The 20013-nt window shown below is 36.6% G+C and overlaps 1 protein-coding gene across 2 annotated transcripts in view; it reads left to right on the plus strand.

Annotated features, from left to right (window-relative positions):
• Positions 1-20013, plus strand: part of LOC115412168 (neuropilin-2-like) — a 208172-nt gene that overhangs the window by 12634 nt on the left and 175525 nt on the right. For both annotated transcript variants that reach the window (XM_030124508.1, XM_030124509.1), the window contains exon 2: positions 17692-17872. In XM_030124508.1, the coding sequence (XP_029980368.1) occupies positions 17692-17872 (181 nt within the window). The remainder of the gene's footprint in view (positions 1-17691; positions 17873-20013) is intronic.

The following is a 20013-nucleotide window of genomic DNA, read 5'->3' on the forward strand; positions in this document are numbered from 1 at the left end:
CAGGGCACCTGGTGAAACGCACAACCCCACCTGTTTCTGAGGAAGACGTGTGTGTGTGTGTGTGTGTGTGTGTGTGTGTGTGTGTGTGTGTGTGTGTGTGTGTTCGTTTTCTGTCCACGGAGCTTTTCTGAGCTGCTGACTTTTACCTTTCAGATGATGAGAGACAGATGTTCTGCCTCTATCCTTCCATGCTTTCTTTCTTTCTTTCTTTCTTTCTTACTTTCAGTTCTTCCTTCCTTCCTTCCTCCCTTCCTCCCTTTCGTCCTCCTTTCCTCCTTTCCTCCCTCCCTTTCTTTCTTTCTTTCTTTCTTTCTTTCTTTCTTTCTTTCTTTCTTTCTTTCTTCCTCCCTTCTGTCCATCCTTCCTTCCTTCCCTCCTTCCTTCTGTCCTTCCTTCATTCCTTCCTTCCTTCTGTCCATCCCTCCTATCATCCCTCCTTCTGTCCTTCCTTCTCCCTTCTTTCCTTCCTTTCGTCTTACTGTCCTTCCTTCCTTCCTTCCTTCTTTCCTTTTGTCCATCCCTCCTTCTGTCCTTCCTTCCTTCCTTCTGTCCTTCCTTCCTTTCTCCCTTCCTTCCTTCTTCCCTTTCCTTTTTTCCTTTCTTCCTTCCTTTCCTCCTTTTCTCCTTCCTTCCTTTCCTTCTTTCCTTTCTTTCTTCCTTTCCTCCTTTTCATCTTCCTCCCTTCCTTCCTTCCTTTCTCCCTTTTGTCCATCCCTCCTTCAGTCCTTCCTTCCTTTCTCCCTTCCTTCCTTCTTCCCTTTCCTTCTTTCCTTTCTTCCTTCCTTTCCTCCATTTCTTCTTCCTAATTTCCTCCCTTTCTTCTTTCGTTTCCTTCCTTCTTTCCTTCCTTCCTTCCTTCCTGTCCTTTTTTTCTGTGTTTTCCCAGGTTTCAGTCCCTAAAATCTCCTTGACGTTTCATCCTGTTACTTTCCGTGTTTCCCAGAGTTTCACCAAAGCTTTTCTACAAATGGGATCTGTCTTTCTACCGTTTAAGGCAACAATGCCCAAACCCTTTTATGAGCCCATCACGCTGCTGGAAATGTGCCACGCTCCTGAAAAATGCATTTCTTGGATATTGCAAAAACAGAGTGAACTGAATTGAGGAAAACCAAAAAAAAAAAAAAAGTGGCATTAATGAGGATGAGAGGTTGAGCGTGCTGCTCTGAGGTTTGGGGTCAGCGGTGGCGGATCGGCCAAATAAAACCCTCTTCCTGGTCTGACGCATGCTTTCACTTTCACACACAAACACTTACTAAACCACTGAGGCTTTCACTGTGGGTGCCGTCCAGTGGAAACGAAGATACACTCCAACACATGAACCAAAACTTCACACAGGAGCAAAGTAAAGGGCTCATATTTCTCTAAACCCACTTTTCTTAGTCTGTGGTTCATTTATTTGTGGATTTGGACCCTAATAGTTCATACAGTTTGAATTTGAACCCTCCAGGTGCTGCAAAACTATCTTTATATTCATTCAGCCAAAAATTTAGTGGATTTCTACAACTTGTTTTTTAATTCCTGCTTAATTTGTTACATTTTATAACAAGTTACGTCACGACATTTGCACGTATAAGGTCCAGACTTCCGACAAACATTTCTCCAAGTACGACATAATTGTTTGTCAGCAGCAGTGGTTGTAGTCCACACTAAAAATATGTCCAAACTTCAAGCCGATTACCTAAAATGTTCAGTTGTTGGTTGTTTTAACAAACACAAGTGTCTGAACGGGACAGAAAGCACGGTCAGCAACCTGGAGGGGGCGGGGCCTGAAGTGGCTCATGTACATTTAAAGGGCCAGCGCTCCAAACCACCTCTTTCATGTCATGACTCAGAAATAGGGTTGAAGATGGACCTGTGGAGTTGAATGAATGAAGAATTCAGATCCAAGCAGAGTATTTACAGTTTATGGAGACCACAGGGAAATGTTGGAAAATGAAGAATCACATTAAGAAAAAAAAAAAAAAGCGAAATATAAGTAAGTACATTTTATTTATAGACCACTTTTCACAGAGTCACAAAGTGCTTTATCAAACCAAATTGAAATCAAATCAAATTTACAGAAACCCAGCAGAATCCTCCAGGAGCAAACACTTGTGACTGGTGACAGTGGACGGAAAAACTTCCCTTTAACGGCACAAACCTCGAGCAGACCCAGACTCCTGAAGGATGGCCGTCTGCCTATCATATCACTCTTTTAAGTGTCTCTTCAGAGTCCGATTAGACTTTTCTCTTAATGGAAAATTAATCTTTAAAAGAGTTTAGAAGAACATTTGATATAGGAACTATTTTTCTATCTATAATGGAGGTTTTTTTGTAACATCAACTATTGGCCAAAATGTGATGTCACATACTGTATCGACTGAGAATTTTGCAGGTCTTCATTCTTTTATGTTTGCATTTTATCTTGCTGTATCTTTTAACCAAGTTTACATTAAGGCGAAGACACACCAATCCGATTTTTGGCGGTTGGACATCGTCTGGCAGTGTGGTGAGGTCAGTGACATGAGTCTGGTTGGTGTGTTCTGAGTGATCTGTCGTTAATCCTGTCGCCAGTCTTTTCGGCCGATTCAACATGTGTAATCGACCACTATCCGTCGTTCAGTCGGACCAATCTGATTGGTGGAGGGATAGCCCTGGACTAGTGAATCAGTGAACGAGAAGTTTCCTTGTGAATCCAGCTGTGCCAAGGTACTTCACACTGTTCACTTCACAACAACAACAACCCTTTTGGACTACTCAAAATTCTCTGCTGACAATGACTGACGACAATGAGCTCTGGGTGTTGGTCTAAAGAGGCGTTCCGTCATTTTCCGGTTTTATGTGTCGCGCAATCGCAGAATGTACGTGGGAGTCGGTAGTCGATTTGGTGTGTTCTTCACACTTTTTCGACCGTGTTGGGGAGATGGGAGCCAACTGATCAGTCGGACTACCTTTACTGGTGACAGGTTGGTGTGTCTTCGCCTTTAAATGCGTGATGTGAGACTGAATAGATGTGAATTAAGTGGTACGTAGAAAAGAAAATAGAAAAGATCTTTATCATTATTGTCAGAGGAACAATGAAAATCCATTTAGCAGCTCTGTTCTGTTTAGCAGCAAAAACACTTGAGTGCGAATAGACTGAATAAAAATATCATTCAGTCATTAATGTGTTTTCGCTCATTAACACCTGATTGACTGGTCTTTTTCTGCACAGTCTGTTTACCATAAGGAAAGTGGTAAATCAACAATAAAGTGTGTGATTTTTTAGTATGAACTGGTAAGAAATTAGCAGTATTTAGCTATATTGACTGAAAGTAAATATTTTGTGAAATGTTTTTCAGTTAACTCAATGTAACTCTACAGAATTCAGTTTTTTTAACATTTAAACCAGATTAAAAGAGGAAGAAGTTCCGTGTTTAGCTGTAAATTACAGTAGTTAACCGGTGTCATTTTGCGATAACTCATTTTCCGGTACATATATTGAAAAAGGATTAATTCAAGGCATATTGTAGCAGCCAAGAATTTTCCAACCAGCGCATCCCAAGTTTGGTCCTCCGTCTTTTATGTTTCCATTTTATCTTTTACCAAGTTTCATCACATCCAAACACTTACTAAACCACTAAGGCTTTCGCTACAGGCTCCGTCCAGTAGAAATGAATAGAGACTCGGGTCCAACACATTACCAGAGTTTTCGCAGAGTAGCAAATTGATTGCGACAGACTTAAAAGTGTCTCCACTGAGTCGGATCAGACTCTCTATTTAGTGGGAAAATGAATCTGTAAGAAGAGTTTAGAAACAAGGTCAGAACATTTGCATTTGGGGCCAGAAAACAAACATCTGCTTCAGTTTTGCACAACAGCTTCTTGTGCTCGTGTGTGTTTGTGCATGCGTGGATATCGCTGCGCATGCATCTCTAACTGTTTTATTACACTGGTGTTGGGCTGCAGCTGTCTGTGTCGAGGTATGCACATGTGGGGAAAGTGCTGAATAGGTGTTATCAGGATGCAATACTAAACGTGTCAGAGAGCCATAAATAATGCAGTGACCTGTCTTATATCTGTGCTTGACTGCTTAGCGCCGTTTACTGCTGCTTATCGCTGGAGCGTGTGTGGTCTGGATTCAGCGCCGAGCGAGGATAAGCGGCGTTCAGCGGTTTGTGTTTGTGCGGTTTGTTGTGCATATGTGGTGTGTTCGCTGGAGATGACGGCCGCTGATGTGGTGGAGGGAAGAGATGTGGTATATGAAGTCTGGGGTCAAGAGAATGGAAACGTTTATGGAGCAAATGATCATGTTTAGGTTTAACACTTTTACTAAGACATCAGTCAAGTATGATTGTGCACCAGCTGGACTCATGCTGCCCTCATATGTCATGGGAATTATAGTAAATACTAGGGGTGTTAGAAAATATCGGTTCTACAATTTATTGCCATATTTCATTTCACAATACTGTATCGATATTAAAAAGTACTGTATGGATAGTTTTAGGTATTTATTCAAATGCAGATATGGCGGAGGTTCATTTTTGTTTTTTGATTTTCTTTATTGTTTATATCATTTATTATTATTCAACTCTATTTTATTATATAATGGTTATTTGAAGCATCCTAAAAGCACTTTTTAGTGTCTGAGAGGCAGATGGTAGTTCCTTTGGAAACTAGGAGAATTAGAAAAATGTTCGGATATAACATTAGATCCCGTTCTGATCAAACAAGAATGTGTTTAGTATTTGTACATATTTCTGGTGCAATTCAATTCTTCCAGGAAATAATCTTTAAAAAACGAAGAAACAAACAAAGAAGTGCCTTTTTAACAGTACCATGGTATATCGTATCGTGATCCTAGTGTTGTGATTTGTGTCGTATCGCCAGATTCTTGCCAATACACACCCCTAGTAAATACTACAAACTCAAAAATTGCACACACTGGAAAATATCAAAATCTTACCGAATGTGTTTTTACTCATTTCTAGTCCAAATATCTCATCACACTTAAAATAAGACACAATCACCTAAAGAGTAACTTTTCAGTGAGATATAAGAACTGATTTTTAGACAGTAGATCTGGAAAATCTTATTTCAAGAAATCTTACCAAGATAATTTTCACTGGTTCCATTGGCAGATATTTTTGCTTGAATGAAGCAAAAAAAATCTTGAATTAAGCAAAAAAAAAAAAAAATAATAATAATAATAATGAATAATAAACACTGCTTTTATTAACCCTGTAGGTGCCTTTTTTGTTTTTGTTTTTTTTCAAAAATTATAAATATTTAATTTTGATATCAAGATTTCAGGAAGCTGTATTTTGGAAGTGTTTAGAGATAAAGTTATACAGTAAATGACAAAAATATTGGGTTTGACCCAAAGGTTATGATGGGAGTAAATGTACTCATCTAATTTGCATATGGTGGTGTCACAGGCAGCAGCCATTTTGGATTGTGTAACTTTTAAATTGAAACTTTGGACATATTTACATGGAAGTTTTCTTGTGTTTTTGTTTGGGGTTTTTTTCATCGTATCCTTAAAATAAATGAACTTTAACAGTAGAAGGTGAAATGTAGTCAGCTTCAGTATCTTTTTATCTAAGCAGCAGAGTAGACAAATCTGTCTTTATCTATCCAAACTAAAACTAAATAAACTTCATTTACTTATGAAACCAGCTCAGGACCACACCTTTAAACTGTATTTTCTTCTTCACTTGGAATAGAAACATGCCCTGAAATGGTTTTAGGATTGAATGAGGTAACAAAATTTGGTCACTCTATCTGGAGCTATGGTCTGTTTCAGTCAGTTGTTACTCATCACAATATTGCCACTTTGGTGCTTAAAGGGTTAACTACAGTAATTTACAGCAAAAACTAAACTTTTTGTCTTTTAATCTTGTTTTAGTGTTGAAAAAACTGAATTCTGTAGAGAGACATAGAGTTGACTGAACAAACTGTTACAAAAAAATATTGAATTTCAGTCAATATAGATAAATACTGCAATTTTTAACCAGTTCAATCATGCACTTAATTATTAATTCACCCACTTTCCTTATGGTAAATCAATTGTACAGAAAAAGAACCAGTCGATAGTGTGTTATTCTGCCACTTACTTCACTTATTCAATCTTACATAACACATTTAAGTTCAACTATTGAGTGATTCTCTTGCTGCTATTGATGAGTTGACAGTTCATATACAGCCTCCTTATGTAAATCTATAGGAACACTGATTTGTATTCCACACGATAGCGCCCTGACCTGCTGCATTGTGGGTAGTAAGTGCAGTGTACGCTGGTGTGTCAGAATACATGAGATGCTGAGTTTGGGAAAAGCGTTTGCTCACGTCGAGAATGATCAAACAGGTGAACGCGGCGGAGAACGGAACTGTCAAAGACGGAGACGGGAATGAATTAAGATGGCGTGAAGCAAAAGGAGGATTCTGTGCAGATCATTGGCTCTGAAGTCGACGTGCACTGAAACGCAGATTGAACCTAAGTAGGAAAAGAAACGGATAAGAATTTAGTGATTCCAGGTCCATTACCGATATCATGTATTGATTTGATTCTCTCATCAATTCTCATTGTATTATGGAATAAACTGTAGTAAAAAGGCTTTGTTTGCATTAACTCTTTAATGTCAAATACGCATGAAAATTTTGCATTCAATTGGAACAAAATTGAAAAAAGGCTGATAAAGGTGGAGTTAAAGGAGTGTCAGAGCTTTTAACAAACATGTCATCATATCATAAAAAAAAATAGGATCAAGGGTCCTTTAGTCTGCAAATTTAAAGACATTAATTGACATTCATTTGAATCTCAAGGTCACTCAAGGTCAAAGGTCATGGCACCAAATGAAAGCCTGTATGTGACTTCCTATCTGTTCCCAATAGTAATTATATCAAGATCATCAACTGTTTTTAAGTTATAGCACTTTGAAATGTGTCCCATTATAAACCAATGGGGATTTATAAAATTTCAAAAATTCATAACAAATGCAAAAATCAATATTTCCCAATTCTTTGGGTAAACTTGGTAGACCTTACCCCAAAGAACCTCTGCTATGAATTTCAGTTGATTCTGGCTGACGGTTTTGAAGTTTCTCGAAATCTGGACATGGATAACCTTGGGTTTGATCTTTCAAAGTCACTCAAGGTCAAAGGTCATGACACCAAATGAAAGCCCATATGTGACTTCCTATCTGTTGCAAATAGTAATTATATGAATATCTTCAACTGTTTTCAAGTTGTAGCACTTTGTCCCATTATAGACTAATGGGGATTTTTAAAATTTAAAATATTCATAACAAATTAAAAGATATTTCCCAATTCTTTGAACAAACTTGGTAGACCTACCTTACCACAAAGATGTTCCACAACAAATATTAAGTAATTGTGACTGATGGTTTTGGAGAAGAAGATTCATGAAAAATTGTTTACGGACGACGGACGAACGCCAACTGATACCGAAAGTCCATGGGATCCTTTCATCGGACCGTTGGACTAACTGGTTCCTCAATACCATCCAAGTTAAATATGTTTGAAGTGTTCTGAAGTTCATGACTGAAAATGGATCATGGAACTATTTTTATTAACCAGTGTCATTGTGTGATCACTCATTTAAAATTGAATACAATAAAGGATTAATTAAAGGCGTTGTACATCCCTCATTCATGAGTGTATTTGCATTTTTTTGTTGCTAATGTGTTAAGTTTGATTCCAAAATGTGTACTTTGTGTGTTTTATTTTCTATAAATAGTGTAATTATAATATTACAGGATATTTTACAAACTGTTGGTTCCTACAGAATGGGGAGTCAGTGGTTAAAATGAAGTTTTCAAGGTAAAAAAAAATCACTCCCTTCTCGTTTTTTTTTTTTTTTTTTTTTTAATACAGTTGGTTTAATATTCATTTGCACATTCATTGATTAATTACTTTGGTTTGGTGCTCAGTGAATCAATATCAGGGTATTAGGAGGTGGTGTCTTCCATTAAATGTCGGAGTAAAACACTGATGGAAAACTCCATTTTCCAACAGCGTTTTCACTAAATTTCAGTCATTTGTGCAGTTGAAGGAACAAACTGATGTGCTGCTGCTGGAATCTTTTACCAAATGGAGATTTTTCTGGCTGTAGAAAGACAAAAGCTGCTGTCCGGAAATTTTAGGGTGAAGAAAATATGATCAGTAAATCTGTAATCACAGGAAGTTTGACTAAAAATATATCAATAAAAGTATTTATTCAGGCAACAGGGTGATAAATATCATCATAATCAGTTTTACTTTGACTTTTAGGTTGATTTTGGGTTAGTTTTCATTTAAAACGCTTACAGAATGCTTCAGAGTTTCTTTTTACTCAGTTTTAGTCAACATTCAAGTTTTTTTTTTTTTTTTTCAGTTCAGCTGTTTTAACTGCAGATTTCTGAAACATTTGTCACTTTCCAACTATAAATAATAATTTTAAGCCACATGAAACCTTCAACTGTCACTTGATTTGACATTTATTGTAATAATTACTCACAAAAATGGTCAAACTTTATCGTAATATTTGAAATCAACAGAAATTGGAAGCTGATGCTGTAGTTGTGATATTTCCCAATATTTTTTTCTCCATATAGTTTGTTTTCTACATGCAAATGTTTTCTTAATGTGCTTTTTTGTTGTCAAATATCCAGTTATTGAAATAATTGTAGTACACTGCTTTGAAAACAGTTGAAGTTATTGTACATATCAGGATGGCTCTGCCTCAGTTTGAGCCTTGAAAATGTATTTAGTCTGTATTTATTAGTTTATATTCATTTTCATGGTCTATAATTTACCAATAAAGACCCAGACCTACTTTTATGGTAGTTCCCAAATGAATTTTTTCTCAATTTTTAACCTTTCTTAAGTGATTTATCACCATTTATTCTAATATGTATTGAGCATTTTTAAGTGTAAATCTGATATTTTCCAGTATTTCATTTACTGATCATGTAGATGTCCATAAAAGCTCTGATTAAAATGGAAGCTTATTACATAATTCACGTTATACAGCTTTATTGCACATTATTGATAGTGATTGCATTAGGACACGATGAAGGAAGTGATTGTACAGAAAGAACACTATTACTTTTTGCACTTTTCGCGATTAAAAATGTGATTTTTACAGATCGTATCAACAGAATTTTACAGGTCGTCATTCATTTATAATTGCTTTTTATCTTACTGCATCTTTTACCAATCTCTTCATTTATGTTTGAATAAATATTGCATTGTTATTGCAAGAACAGAGCGTTTTTCATGAACTGCGGAGGATTATTACACGACTGATTGCACATAATCGACAGTGCAGTGACCACAGCTGCTCTTCAGATGCAGATTTCATGGGTTTTGTGCGGTTTTGTCCGGTTCTTGATACTAGATCGGACTTCCTGCTCTTCTCGCTGAGGTTTTATCTCATTAAAGCTCCGAGTTCTGATTGTTTTCATCCCAGACTGACCTGTTGATCTGGTGTGGTTCATTTTCTTGATTAAAGCTGCAGTTGCATTGTAGCTTTTTGGCATCACTCAGCTAAAAAACCTGCATAATTATGGCTCAGAATATTGGAATCTAAGAGGTCTGAGCGGGAACAGGAACTCTAAGTCCTCCTGTGGACTCTGGTTCTGCTGCTGTGGTTTTAATCATGCAGAGTTTGGCTAATCGTGGGTGTTTTTAAGTGATTGACGGCTTTAATCACCAATCACCGATCAGATCAGATGAAATGAAACAGGAGCTGGGTTTCTGTTACCCTCAGAAATGCACAAAATGTAAATGTTAACAGAAAACTGGTAATGGAAACACTGAAATGTCACAAAAGCTGTCAAAGATCCCAAAAACGTTTATACCTTCTCATGAGGTGGTTTTAGAGACGTTTCGATATAGAAGATTACAGGGATGACACACCGCAGATTACACACATGACATACATTGTTTTCTTGTTTGCTCAAACTTTGGACAAACCAAAGACAGTGTTCATGAAAAAAGCGAAACACACAAAACTGTAAATGAGTCTGGTTTAGTAAACACCGATCGTTTTCATCTGTTCTTAGGTCGATGTTGAAAGGCGATTGAAAAACAAAAAAACAAACAAAAGCTAGTTTGGTCAAAAGAAATATTAGAAGTAAAGAAGGTGAAACCAGAAGATGTGGATTTTTAGATCTGTCTATTCTTCCTTCCTTCATCTTTTCATCCATCCATCCTTATTTCCTTCATTCATCTATCCATGTATCCTTCCCTCCTTCATCCTTTCTTCCATATCTGTCCTTCCCCCCTTATCCATCCATCCTTCCTTCCTTCCTTCCTTTATCTATCTATCTATCTATCTATCTATCTATCTATCTATCTATCTATCTATCTATCTATCTATCTATCTATCTATCTATCTATCTATCTATCTATCTATCTATCTATCTATCTATCTATCTATCCTTCCTTCCTTCCTTCCTTCCTTCCTTCCTTCCTTCCTTCCATCCAGATATAACACTGGGTTACAAAAAAATGTTTTTTGCAAGTTGTCTAGGTTTTTTCAACTGAATTAGGACCCTTTTGCACCGCTAAATCCAAAAATGACATCTGTTTTTCTCAATCAGGTCAGGTTTTTTTGCTAATTTGATTTTGAAAAATTAGATCTTCTCACAAAATTGATTACACTTAATTACATTAATACCAAAATAAGATTGGTAAGCACACTTGATGAAACTTGTGACTTGATTCCTGTTAGGTACAATGGTGTATTCAGCGCAGATGTAGCAGAATACGTCAGGCTTATTTTTGCAAGATCTTCTAGTCGAAGCCATTTCATTCACCTGTAATATTAAAAAAAACAATCATAAATTGGCAAAAGTAAAATCTTCAGAACTCATTTATTGCAAGAAATATGAAAGAATTTTGTATCATATGATGTGAAAATGCCCATAAATGTAAGCAAAAATGTTAAAAAGCCAATATGTAGCATAGTTCAGAAAGTTGACCTGATTGAGCAAAATTAATGTGATTTTTGGATTCAGCACATTGACCAGTGTAATCAGTGACACCAGTTCATCCATTACAGTAACTATTACAGCTCTAAATATGTAAACATGCACATTTGCTTTACATGCTGGTGATGAAATCTTTTACCAAATAATAATAAAATATTTATTTCCTGTTTTAAATAGAATGTTTTTTCTTAAATATTTCCAACTAATGTTGTCTGGAAACTTTTGGATGTAAAAAAAAAATATATATATATATATATCTGTGATGATGTTAGATTTGACATATTCTATCAGACGTGTTTGTTGAATAAAGCCTAAGTATGACTGTTGTAGCTGTAAAGTAAATGTAAATCTCAGTAGAACGTGTCGCTGGTAGTGATCAGTTATTAATAAATGGATTCCTGCCTCGCCTATAGCCTCCGCAGACATCTCAGAATTTCTCTTATATACACTTAGCTAAGCTGTGTGCTAAAAGTGGTGTTTGGCCGCGGCTGCTGTGAGATTCCTGAGTGGTTAAACGCTAATCCAGGTGGTGCTGAGATGAAATGCGTCTGGACCGGGTTACACAGGCCTGGTAACTCGAGCCCGGTATTAACGTATGTCACCGGGGAGACGGGACACTGAGGGGGGGTCGGCGGGGGGAGGGGGAGGGGAGGCAGATGAGATATAGAGTGATATATGTGGGGGGGGGGGGGGGGTCGCTAATTGTTTGCAGATGGTGTGAGGTGGACACCAGATTTAGATTTCGATGCCAAAGTGTCAGTCAAATCTGTATGTGCACAGATCTGACCTCCACTTTCACCACGCTGTGTTTTTATCTCACTGACCGATAAACCATGAGCTGTTGTGAAGGCGCTGTGTCCGGTGTCGTCTTCGTCGTCATCATCATCTTGAATAAATAAATAAATTAAGGATTTATATTTTAAAAAATGTGCCTAAACTTCTAATGGTCCATAGTTTGATGGTTTATAACATGTAAATGGTTGCAGATATCAATATTGTTACTATTGAGCACTGATAGGAAGTCATATATGGACTTTGATTTGGGTCCATAACCTTTGACCTTGAAGGGTCAAACACAAGGTCACCAATGTGTATATTTCAACAATCTTCCTCAAAACGACTGGTTGGATTCATTTCAAATTTTACATGTATTTTCCTTTGGACGATGTCTATAAAGTCTATTCACAGTTTTGAGAATTTTAGATTTTTTAAAAAATTTTTCACGAATTTTTACCTCCGCCAAGTGAAACAGCGGAGGTTATGTTTTCATTGTGGTTTGTCTGTTAGCAAGATAACTCAAAAAGTTATGGATGGATTTTCATGAGATTTTCAGGACATGTTGATACTGGCACAAGGAACAAATTATTACATTTTGGTGGTGATGGGGGGGGGGGGGACAACACACTGATCTGCCTTGGCGGAGGTCTGCACTCACCGACTGCTTTTCTAGTTTAAATATTAAAAATGTGCCTTCACTTACAATGATCCATGTTTCGATGGTTTATAACATGGAAACAGTTAGAAATATCAATATAGTATATAATAATCTTTGTATATGTTGCATGTTATGTGTTGTCCACTATTGTTGTGTGAAATGTCGATTGTGTAAATATGTGTATGTGCCACTTTTTGCAATTTAAAAAAAAAAAAATATATCATTATAGTATTCCCATTACTGTATTGCACTACTGCTGCTACTGTGAATAGATGAACATGTACATTTTATATTCTACTATAGTTACCTCCGCCAAGGAGGTTATGTTTTTGCCAGGGTTTGTTTGTTTGTTTGTTTGTTTGTCTGTTTGTTTGTTTGTCTGTCTGTTAGTGTGCAACATAACTCAAAAAGTTATGGACAGATTTGGATGAAATTTTCAGGGTTTGTTGGAAATGGGATGAGGAAGAAATGATTAAATTTTGGTGGTGATCGGGGGTGGGGGGGCCCACGGGGGGGGGCCACTGATCAGCCTTGGCGGAGGTCTGCGCTCTCCGAGTGCTTCTAGTTTATTCTTTTTGCCACTTATTTACTCTTATTCTATTTCACCTCTTTTTTTTTAATGCATGTCATTTCACAAGCTGAGAGAGAAACAGTATCTTAGTTCTCTGCATGTTCTGTGCGTCGAGTGAATTGACAAGAAAAAATCAATGAATCTTGAATAGTTACTATTGATCACTGATAGGCAGTCATATATGGACTTTTATATGGTATTGATTCTTGATAGAACATAGGCTAACGCTGAGACACAGGGACATTGGTTCTATTTTTACATACGCATTTATCATAGCGCTGTCATATTTCAGTCACGACAAAGAAATGTAACACGTGAACTTCTATGGAACTTAATGTGGATTTATTCTGAACAACGTGTCTGATAAAGTGTTTACAGCTTGTGTGTGTGTGTGTGTGTGTGTGTGTTAATGTTTGCATGTGTGAGTGGTCAGAGTAGGTTTACAGTAGCTGCTCTATTTATAGAGTTAAAACATGTACCATTCTGCTGAGTCGTTGGACTGGGCCGTTGCCTCCTCACTCAGCACGGCGGTGATAAATACGACGTCATAGATCGGACTGAGAGACGCTGGCGCTCGTCCAGAAGTGACACTGTCTTTTGTGAGACAGATTTCACCAGACGCCAGGGCTTAGCAGTCGCATGAACGAAGACTCTGGGTTTGTCATTGCATAAATAACAGAATAATATCAAAATCCAAACTTTCTGACTCAGTTTTGCTACTTTGAGTGTATTTTACAGAGTGTGTGCTATGCTAATGCATTTATTTATATAGTAGAGGAAAGTTAAGCAGTCACTAAATTAATCGTCCACAGGTCAGATAATGATGTCATGCACTTTTAGGAAGAAACATTTAATCTTATTGCTTATTGCAACATCTCTGTTCCAGCCTTTATGATGAAAGGCAGCCCAAAAACTTTAAAAAAGCTAGTTTGGTCAAAGAAAATATTAAAAGTAAACAACCTCAAATCAGAGAATGTTGATTTTTAGATCTTTCCTTCCTTCCCTCTTTGCACAAAATACACAAAAGTAAGTGTTTAAGGGAAAGAAAGTATTTTATTGCTGCTGCAATATTTGTTGAATATTGAATTGAATATCTGTTTAACAAACGTTCTTATGAATTGTTATTGTTGTGCAGCAAAAGTTCTTGTTAAAGTATGTAGTAAATAGATTTTTTTTTTTGCTGAATACACTTTATATCTCAAATCAGCATCAACATCTATATTATAAAAGCTAAGTGGCCTCTGTGTGTGTGTGTGTGTGTGTGTGTGTGTGTGTGTCTGGGGATTCACCCAAAAACCTGTACAGATCTGACTCCTGCAGTTTGTCATACTTATGTATTTTTGGTCCAGGAACAGACTAGTGAAAATTGGAGGTTGATAGGACCGATATTTTGGGAGATATTAGTAATTTTGGAATACAATAGCCTTACAATCATGTTGCTATGGCCAGAACTTTTTGTTAGTGACTGTTGGACACGTGGCACAGCATGCACGAATACACAACAGCATAAAAACCACCACGTCTAGAACCAGTGGATCCACACAGGTCGACACACGCGTTTAAAATCATAGTCATGGATAAAAAAACCAAAAACAAAACATACTTATTCACTCATCATGTACGTTAATTGTACAGTAATATTGATATAATATTGGTGTTTTTTGTCACAAATCATCATGAACAGGACATCTTACAGCTGTAGACATGACGTGTCTCAATATTTATGTCCATATAGTTTATAAACATCAGTATTTCCTCAAAGATTTTTCTTCCTCAGTGAGATGTGAAGAAAGTAGATGGTTAGTTGGGGTAGAAAATTATTATCTACAGCCAGAGCATGAGAAATATTTTAGAAATTTAGTGGTAGAACATTTACAATTATTGTCATGAATAAAAAAAAAAAAAACAACAACCCATTATCAGTGTTGAGAGACATGAAGTCAAAACCATCTCTGAGTCATTTTGGAAACATATAACAATTTAAACCAAACTAACCAATGCTATGATATTTATCAGAATATAGTATTTTTGAGATAAATATTTATCACTTTAGTATCCCAGACCCCTGTTAGAAAATAAAGACCTGAATTCAACGTGTCCCGTTGTTTTTTGCAGTTCATAGTATGACTGTTCAACTATTGAAATCGTCATTAGTTGCAGCGTTAATGTGGTTTTTTACTTATTTCTGAATGGTTACATAACTATAAACAGTAGGTTTAAACTTTAATATTTAGTTGATGATACTTTGGAGGCAGACTGTAGAGTATTTTTAACAGTGTGGTTTTGGTGCTTGTACTTGTGAGTAGGTTTGTGGGTGTTAACAGTCTTGGTTTTTGAGGTCTCTTTCCTGTGTACTGTTGCTCATATTGTACCGTTAAAGCCTTTCGGAGGAGTTTGGACTTAACAAAGTGTGCTGTCTTGTGGTTAAAGCCTGAGCAGATCTGTGACAGTGCAGTTCTTCTGTTCTGATGGACAGTCCATCAAACGGCTTCGACAATACAATCCACAGAGCTCATACAGCGGAGATGTGTGTGCGGACGAGTGTTTAGTGTCGGGGTGTCACTGGTGTATATGAGTTACTCGTGTGTGTCAGCGTGGACATCTGCGCCCGTCAATGAGCTCCATTGTTGTTGACATGACACAGACGTATGGACGCTGACAAGTGGATCCGCTCTGTGACAGCGGCTGTGGAATCTGCACGACTCGGACGCCGCATGTGTGTGAGCGACGGCCTTTTCCGGGTCAAAATAGACTCTTTGTACGTCCTCATGCCAGGGTGACCTCTGACCCCGCCCCATCCACAACCACATCAAACACATGCTGCTTTGTTCATCGTATCCTGTGTCTGCAAACACGGCGCTTATCTGCATCATCATTAAATCAAGCCTGAGGAGCAAATATATGTAGTTTTACATTAAAATGACTCAGGACGATCACTATTTCACTTTAATCCTCTTTGAAAAGTTCCTATTTTCATCTTAACGTTTTTAGTTTTGCTTTTAAATCACATTAACAAGAGAAAATCAAACTGCGGTCTGTAGTTATTAGTCTTTTTTATCAGTGTATTGAGAGAATATGTCAAGAAAGTAACCACAAGTTTAGTTATAAGGGACATTTTGCTCCAATATTCAGCCCATTTGGTTTGTTTGCATCTTAAAGTTACTCGTTTATCGATGTTCTTCAACGTGTACTGTAAAAGTACAAGTTGTATCTAAAATACTATGCAGAATAATACATAAAACAACAGTTATTTGCAGAAATATCAGGCAAAAATCACTTTATTTTTCATGTGATGTGAACAGAGTCACTGTAAGATGAAAAAAAAAAACTAACTTTGCCACAGCCATTTATTAAAATACTGTAACTATACATTAATGTTGCTGGAAATATGATAGATAGATAGATAGATAGATAGATAGATAGATAGATAGATAGATAGATAGATAGATAGATAGATAGATAGATAGATAGATAGATGGGTGGATGGGTGGAAGGAAAGATGAAAGAAGGATGATGGATGGATGAATGAAAAGATAGATGGAAGGAAATAAAGAAGGATGGATGATGGATGGATGGAGTAAAGTAAGGAAGCATAGATAGATGGAAAGAAGGAAGGAAACATGGATGGAAGGATAGATGAAGGAAAGAAGGTTGGCCAGATGGAAGAAAGGAAAGATGGATAGAAATAGGGAAGGGATGAAGAAGGTAGGTAGATAGATAGATAGATAGATAGATAGATAGATAGATAGATAGATAGATAGATAGATAGATATTTTATTTCAAACATGTTTAATTCACTGTACTTACATTTCCTTTTCATGTCATGTTTGAAAAGGAACAAATACATAAACATATATGTTCCCATTACACACAACTCAAATGAATGTTTTTAAATAAAGAACAGAACAAAACAATACCGCTATATTTATTTCTTTACTCCATAAAGACCCAGTGCTACTTTTTAACATTTGTTAAGTGTTTTATCACCATTTATTTTAATATTATCCTCTGTATTTTGCATTTTTTAAAAGTGAAAATCATGAACTTATCCTGTATTTAATTCACTGATTATGTAAATGTTCATAAAATCTCAGATTAAAGTTGAGGGTTATTATATCAGAAACAGAGAAAACTGAGGAAAAAGTGACTTTATCAGCAAAATATTTCACTAACTGAACATAAAATTAAGCTGATCATGTAGATGTAATTAAAAGCTCAGGGTAAAATCAATAAATATTCTATCATTTCAGAAAAAAATGAGGAGAAAGTGACTTATTCAACAAAATCTCTCATTAACTGAACATAAACCCAGTGTGTCCATCCACTGTCATTGATCCAACTCCATGGGTTTTACTAGTGAATCAATGTTGTAGAAGATGATGGTGTTGCCATGGTAACTTTGGAGCCTCTGAATGTCCAAATTGGTCGTATCTGATGACCATGAAAAGATGAAGAACTGTATTTTACACCAATTATTTACATGTATTGATAGGATTAGTGGATCAACAGGTATTAAACAGTTACAAGGGGCTGTTTGGGTCTTTATGGGTTAAACACTGACATTACCGTCCTTTTCCTCATCCTTATATTCATAAAAAAACTGTATTTTATATACTCCTTTGAACTGATTTGTGTTTTTAATCATAACTTAATAGACAACGAAAACATAATAGAAGTATATAAAATCAGAATAAACCTCTAAAACGTCCTGTCCTTGTCTCTTTCGTGCAGCATCGGAGCCATGTGGTGGTTATTTAGACGCCAGCGACGCCGGTTACATCACCACCCCCGGGTACCCGCTGGAGTACCCGCCCCATCAGAACTGCCGCTGGATCATCACGGCGCCGGAGCCTTCGCAACGCATCGTCCTCAACTTCAACCCGCACTTTGAGATTGAGAAGCTGGACTGCAGGTAAGGACGCAGATTTACCTGAAACACCTCGAACAGAGTCTCGTTGACCTCAGTAAAGTCTGACGGAGGTGGACGTTTGGCGTAGATAAACCCTCGCTTCCTCAACAGGAGGCTTGGCTGAATACACCGCTGTAGATTTGGTAACATTTTAATTCAAACTATAGGAAATACAGAGATGTAAATGAATGAGTTTTATCTGGATTTGATCAGAAATGTCTCCTGTTTTATTGTTGGTTTAACCCTTAGGGGTCCACGGTCACGGCCCCGTGACTGAATCACATGATATTTTCAACACGTCGTAGCATCGGAAGTCGGTGACGTAGACGACTGGGGACAATTGCATTCGAAAGTGTGGACTTGAAACACTCTCCCATTTTTTATTTGATGTTGATAGAGCAAAGTCAACTGGAGATATGACGGTTTGAACTTGGAGAAAACAAACGTAAATAAAAGTATGAAAATGAGGTGGGGGGGTGTTGAGCTGCATTATGTAATAAATTCCCATTATGTAATGAAAGTTCAAAATGTAACAAGAATGTCACGTCATCTTGTAATAAAGCCACATTATGTAATAAACTGATGCATTTTGTAATAAACTACCTCAATGCATTATGTAGTAATTTTTTTCGCATTATGTAGTAAGTTATTACAATTTGAGAAGTTTATTACAAAATGCACTTGACACATTTTTATTTTCAGGAAAATGGAATGTGCTAAATTAATCTTTAAACTGTGTAGTTAAAGTTCTGAGTCCATTACCTGTAGCTCCTGTGACTAGTTTCTTCTAAATTGCTCTGAAATTATATTAATTTGGATTGTTATTACATCATGAACCATGTTATTACATTTTTTTAATAAAAATGTGTCAAGTGCATTTTGTAATAAACTTCTCAAATTGTAATAACTTACTACATAATATGAAAAAATTTACTACATAATGTGTTGACGTAGTTTATTACAAAATGCGTCAGTTTATTACATAATGCGGCTTTATTACAAGATGACATGACATTATTATTACATTTTGAACTTTTATTACATAATGGGAATTTATTACATAATGCGGCTCAACAGGGGGCGTTAGATTTCTGACCATATCTTCGTCATTTTTTTGTCCTTTTTCAAAATGGAAAGAAATGGCCAAATCTGCAAATTCTAATCTACAGACTGCATTAGCATTACAGGTAAGGGTGAGGATGACCCCCACCTGAACCAGATGTGGAGACCGAGAGGACCAGGGTTGGGTGGGATGAGAAAATGCTTATGTAAGGATACGCTTTTATGTCAAAAATGTGAGTATAGTTTTAGTTTATTACAATTTAGATTTTATATACCTAATATTTAGAACCAATATTCACTTTTAAAGTCTTTGAAAATGTTCGTTAAGCATCTTTGTGTTATTATGCAATAAATTATATACATTTTTTAAATCAGATTTTATATTTTTTGCGTGTTTTTTAGCCTTTTGTGTTGATATAGTAGGTTAAAGTGAAAAAATAATAGGCCGACGAGATAGATGAAGTTGTGCTGAAAAAAAACACCAATACCAAACATGTGTATAGTAAACATTTCTTTATGTAGTATATAAAGGCAAAATCAGAAGTACTCAAAAACAGCCAAAATATGATACAACTAATGACAAGTCACAATATTAGCAATATTTACTGGAATTTAATGCAATAACATAAAACCCAGGACGATACAAAGGGTTCATATGGGTTCTTGAAATCCTTGAAAATGCTTGAATATACAGGGGTTGGACAAAATAATGGAAACACCTTAAAACATCAACAAAAAATAATTTAATATGGTGTAGGTCCGCCTTTTGCGGCAATTACAGCCTCAATTCTCTGAGGTATTGATTCATACAACTTGTGAATTGTTTCCAAAGGAATTTTAAGCCATTCTTCAGTTAGAATACCCTCCAACTCTTTTAGAGACGATGGCGGTGGAAATCGACGTCTTACTTGAATCTCTAAAACTGACCATAAATGCTCAATAATGTTGAGGTCTGGGGACTGTGTCGGCCATACGAGATGCTCAACTTCATTAGAATGTTCCTCATGCCATTCTTTAACAGTTCTAGCTGTATGGATTGGGGCATTATCATCTTGAGGTGAAGGTGTTTCCATTATTTTGTC

This window comes from Sphaeramia orbicularis, chromosome 21 (assembly GCF_902148855.1).
Source record: "Sphaeramia orbicularis chromosome 21, fSphaOr1.1, whole genome shotgun sequence".
In the NCBI taxonomy this organism is placed as follows: Eukaryota; Metazoa; Chordata; class Actinopteri; order Kurtiformes; family Apogonidae; genus Sphaeramia; species Sphaeramia orbicularis.